This window comes from Perkinsus marinus (assembly GCF_000006405.1).
Source record: "Perkinsus marinus ATCC 50983 genomic scaffold scf_1104296958234, whole genome shotgun sequence".
Lineage (NCBI taxonomy): Eukaryota > Perkinsozoa > Perkinsida > Perkinsidae > Perkinsus > Perkinsus marinus.
In genome coordinates, this window is record NW_003206847.1 from 604900 (window position 1) to 609731 (window position 4832).

The window sequence follows — 4832 nt, forward strand, 5'->3', positions numbered from 1 at the left end:
GGAGAAAGCTAAGAGTACATTTCCGCTGTTTCAGAAGCAGCTATCTGTGCGCAATCTTTACTCTCACTACTAGCTCGTGCGAGAGCATTTTAGTCGTGCACGAGATCAGCTTGGTATGCGTAGAACAGAGCTGAAGCCAAATACTCTTGAATCACTGTTGATAATTCAAACCACCAATGCTTTCGAAAAGAGCTCTATGAGGAGGTGATCAAAATCTGATCATCAGATCACAGTGCTGGGCTCTGCATCTCTGCATCTACAGTTCAAAGGCTTTGCATGGTGAGCAGTCTCTCCGCAACTAATTTATCCATCGGGCGGGTTCGACTTGTGTTAGACCAGAACTAGTACCAAATCAATAAGATCGTTCCTCTGAAATTCGGAGTCCTAGTGCCTCGGAGGCACTGCCTCCGTCGAAACCTTTTCAATTCGAAGTTTCCCATCTCTGAGAGATGATCCCTCGTGCTGAGATTGTATCAGCAAAGAGAGGACTATCCTCAATAATGAGAGCTTATTCGGAAATAGTTGATAACCAATTACGAGACCAGAAAAGCGCTCTTTATGAGAATTTCTTGGAGAGGAATTCTCCGAGCGAGTCTCGGCGAGTCTCGTCGCTCGTCTCGAGAGAAATATAGGAGACCGTGCTCGCTCGTCGCTCGCGCGCTCGGCGAGCGAGCGCCGAGCCGCACCGAGACTCGTCTCGCACGCAGAGGCCTGTTGAAGACAACGTCATACCAGCACTGTTCGACACGGGAGCAGAGGTTTCCCTCATCTCAAGACAAGCACTTCAACGACTGGCCCCCACTGCAGAAATCTACACCAACTCTGCCCATCACATTATAGTGGCTGACGGTGGTGCTTTGAACGTCGACGGTATCGTCATGCTCAAGGTCTCTACCAACCGTATTACGATCTACGACGAGTTCATCGTGGTGTCTGATGACTTATATGTCCCGGTACTACTTGGTTGTCCTACCATGGGTAAGTTACGCACCACCATCCGCGTCAGCCCACACGGTATGCATGTTACTACCAACGACGAGCACGACTTCAGCCCTTACTCGGCTCCTAAAGAAGTACGGTTCAATGACAACTATTCTACAGCTAACCAGCTGGAGAAAGACCAACAGGAGATCACGGCTATGTACGTGATCAACCATATACGTCAACTATTCCTACTTCAAGACTCTGGTACCGAGCCATCTGAAGCGGATCTACACAAGGCCCTCTTCCCTACGACGAGGACTTACCCAGACGACTTGTTTGTGGGCCAGGCCGACTGTAGCCAATCGGGAAAAGATCCTATGACGAACGACTACTATGTTCACTATACTTCTGCTGCATCGACGAGAACATCCCCCAACGTGGATTTGGCTACCCCCCACCATGACGAGAACCACGACAACGACGATGTGGTAGACAACAACTTCGACGACAATCTACCTCCTTGGGATGTCCTCTTACGTCATTGGATGTGGGATGCCAAGACACCCCTAGGTAGAGTATGTGTACGGTTACCCTGGTTGGGAGAAGAACGTCCACCTAACAACTTCAATAACGCTGCACATCGTGGTACTGCTTCTACGAGACGACTCTCTCCAGAACAACGTGATGCTTTTGAGGCAGCACTACAAGTATATACTACTCGAGGATTCTGCACAATCGTCAAGAACAACTATGTCGACGGTACTCTCGAGCCCCCAACCTTTGACGAATGTCAGACGGCATGGGATGTTATGACACGTGATACGGCTTTGGAGGGCACTGTCGTTATTAAGCCCTACCATTATACGCCATCACACATGGTCTTTAGAGACAGTCATCCTACGACGCCTTGTCGTATCGTTCTAGACTTCCGTACGTTGAACAAGTTCACTAAACGTGGCGGTAAGACCCAGAACGACCTACAAGGAGTACTACTACAGCTGAGGAGCTTTCCCTACTTCATCTCTGCCGACGTCTCCAAGGCATTCTGCCAGATGAAGGCTTCATTATACGACGTTGGCTATTCCAGTTATACGTGTATTGGGAACTATACTGTCCTATGGTCGAGTATCGCCTTTGGCAGTAATAATGCCCCCTGTATGCTAGAGGCAAGTAGCCACGACGTGGTACTGGAAATGGAACGACTTCTAACGTCTTCTCTGTCTGTACAACGTGAGGTACACAAGGCCGAAGTTACCGGTTCACCACCACGACTACTCTCTAACGTGCAGATCGAGCAGGCACTATTAATGCCCTCTGCGACTGGCGTAGAGTATATATTACGAGGTCCTTCTATACCTACTAGAATGTTACTACTCAAATACGTTGATGACCTCTATTACGGTGGGAGAACTAGAGAGGAAGCACGACTTGGTTACGAGTTCGGCTCTCACGTCTTCACTGGACATGGCTTCGGTAATGACCCCGTTATGTCCTTCTGCAACTGGTTGACTGCGGACGGTAACGACGGTGCCAAGAAGTCCGTCCTTGGATACCTGCTCAAGTTAGACGTCGACAAACTCCACGCGGTTTACTCCGGCTACGTGCCAGATGGTGAAGTCACTAAGTTACAGGCTTGTGCAGCCTTGGCTTCTCTCTACGACCCTCTTGGCCTCTACGTTGAGCTAGACATACAAGGACGACTACTTTGGCGAGAAGTCTGTCAGGCTCATAAAAACTGGGACGACAAGCTCAACGATGATTTGGTCCATCGGATCAAAGTATGGGCAACGCCGTGCACAGAAATAACTACGTCAATAGGCTTCGAGAGGTTCATTGACTTGGAGAATTACCCCTTACTGGTCTCATCAGATGCATCTGGTGAGTGTTGGGGTGTGGACGTGAGGTGTACCACTGGTGAAGATACTACTACTAGGGTCATGACTCGTGGAGGAGTCTTCCCGAGCTCACAGACTAAGTGGACTATTCCACGTAAGGAGCTGGTCGCTGTACACCACGCCCTCACTTGGATACGTTCTACATCAACCTACTTACCCATCAAGACTTGTCTACGTCCTCACCAGTCACCTCTAGAACCCTTGGTACCTAATCTACCAGCTCGACAAGTCGTTCTCCTATGTGACAGTGAGATCACGGTATATCGGTTACGACGTCCCAGTAGGGACGAGAAGCTACCTGTCGTTGAACGACGAAGACTGAAGGAGATTAGAGAGATGTGCCGACAGTTAGACGTTATCATCAAGCACATACCCTCTGAGTTGAACTATGCCGACTCGATATCACGAGCTAAGATCAACGACAAAGTCATTGACGGTACCCACGTCTGCAAGGCGATGTCTATCAGCGAAGTGGTTTTTGACCATAGGAAGATTACGGATGACGAGATGGCTGAGAACATAGTCGAGACCAACGATGAAGAACCGTGCTCACAATATACCACTTCTCCCGTGGCTAACGCCACGGAATCAACAACTGCAACCACCAACGGCAGGGACGCCCAATGTATCCCTACTCCCGTGGCTAACGCCACGAATACGTCAACAACAACCACTAGTGCTAAACTAGTAGAGGAAGTTACTACTTCTCCCGTGGCTAACGCCACAACCAACTCTTCAACTGTCGGTGCTCTGGTGATGACTCTCAACTGTGACGGTATTGACCTACCCAACTACGGTTCCCTTACCACTGAACAACAAGAAGAACTACGTGAACTCGCACGTTATGCCAAGCCCGTGGAAGAGATCGACCCAGAGCTACTACAAGATGGTAACTACGAAGACCGTATCAGTGCTTGCGTAATACGTGCGCAAGGGTTGGACGACGACTTGAAGGACTTCAAGAATCTTCTCCTTGAGAAGGTCACCTACAAGGAGCTCGGCATGAAGGGTGGTAAACTAAGAAGGTTGGCTCGTATGGTTGGTCTCTCGTTGAAGGACTCCTGTCGGCCCTACGTTGTTGGGACCTCCCTACTGCTGTTCACGTACTCGGAGTCCCTACACTACCCCACGACGCTAACCTGAGAGCCCGTAGGTGCCAACGTATACCTATGAGTATTCACTATACGTATCTACGTCTACTAGGCCTCTATAAGGGTACGTTTCTGTCTACGTTGTCCGATCACGCTAAGTCCAACAACTGTACTAACGTGGTTCACGACTTGCACCAGAACCTAGGGGAGTCTATGGCTAACGTCTTTGCCAAGTACGAGCATGCTATTCAGCTACTGAGCGTCGACAGTGTGGATGCAGAGGCACGTCTCGACTCTCTGAGACAGGCCGAGCAACGTGTCTACTATCGTGACTACGTTATGATCGAGAACGACACCAACTAGCTTTTTGGTAGACGACTGCAAGGACTATGGTATAACGACTTAGACGACTTGAAGAATTATGTAGACGACTATGGTAGTTGATGATGATAGATGACGACTATTAGACTAGTTCATTTTTTACTTTTGGGATCGTCATCGTAGCTTATGAACGTTGGTATGATGGGATCCACTTAAGCCAACGTCTCCCGTGGCCAATGCGCGGAGCCGCGAGGCAAGCGCAAAGGAATACAACGTGCGTCGTTTACGACTGGGAGCAGTTGCTCTTACGTTGTAATCTCGCTTGACTAGCACTTGGTCTATATGTAGTGGTCTCACTAGTGCGATTGAGTAGCAAATCCATTAGATCTAATTGTGATGTTGGGTTCCTACGTTAGACTAACGTTCTCACTAAGTGAGAACTCTACGTGGTGAGGATTCCGGCTGAGCCAACCCGCGGTTGAGGTACCTTCGGATCGAGTAGAAGTCCCTACGCCTGGTCTCACGCTTTGACAGCTTTGATCCAGCTCTCTACTACTCTTCTACTCTACTCCGTCATCTCCTGGCACCTGGCGACCGCGCA

The 4832-nt window shown here is 49.4% G+C and overlaps 1 protein-coding gene across 1 annotated transcript; it reads left to right on the forward strand.

The window, feature by feature from the left end:
* Positions 1 to 974: 974 nt before the first annotated feature.
* On the forward strand, positions 975 to 4273 carry Pmar_PMAR006211 (hypothetical protein; the record flags this gene model as incomplete). The annotated part of the gene is made up of 2 exons (XM_002774538.1): positions 975 to 3882; positions 4023 to 4273. 2 exons carry the CDS (start codon positions 975 to 977, stop codon positions 4271 to 4273), a joined length of 3159 nt encoding a protein of 1052 aa, XP_002774584.1.
* Between the last annotated feature and the right edge of the window lie 559 nt (positions 4274 to 4832).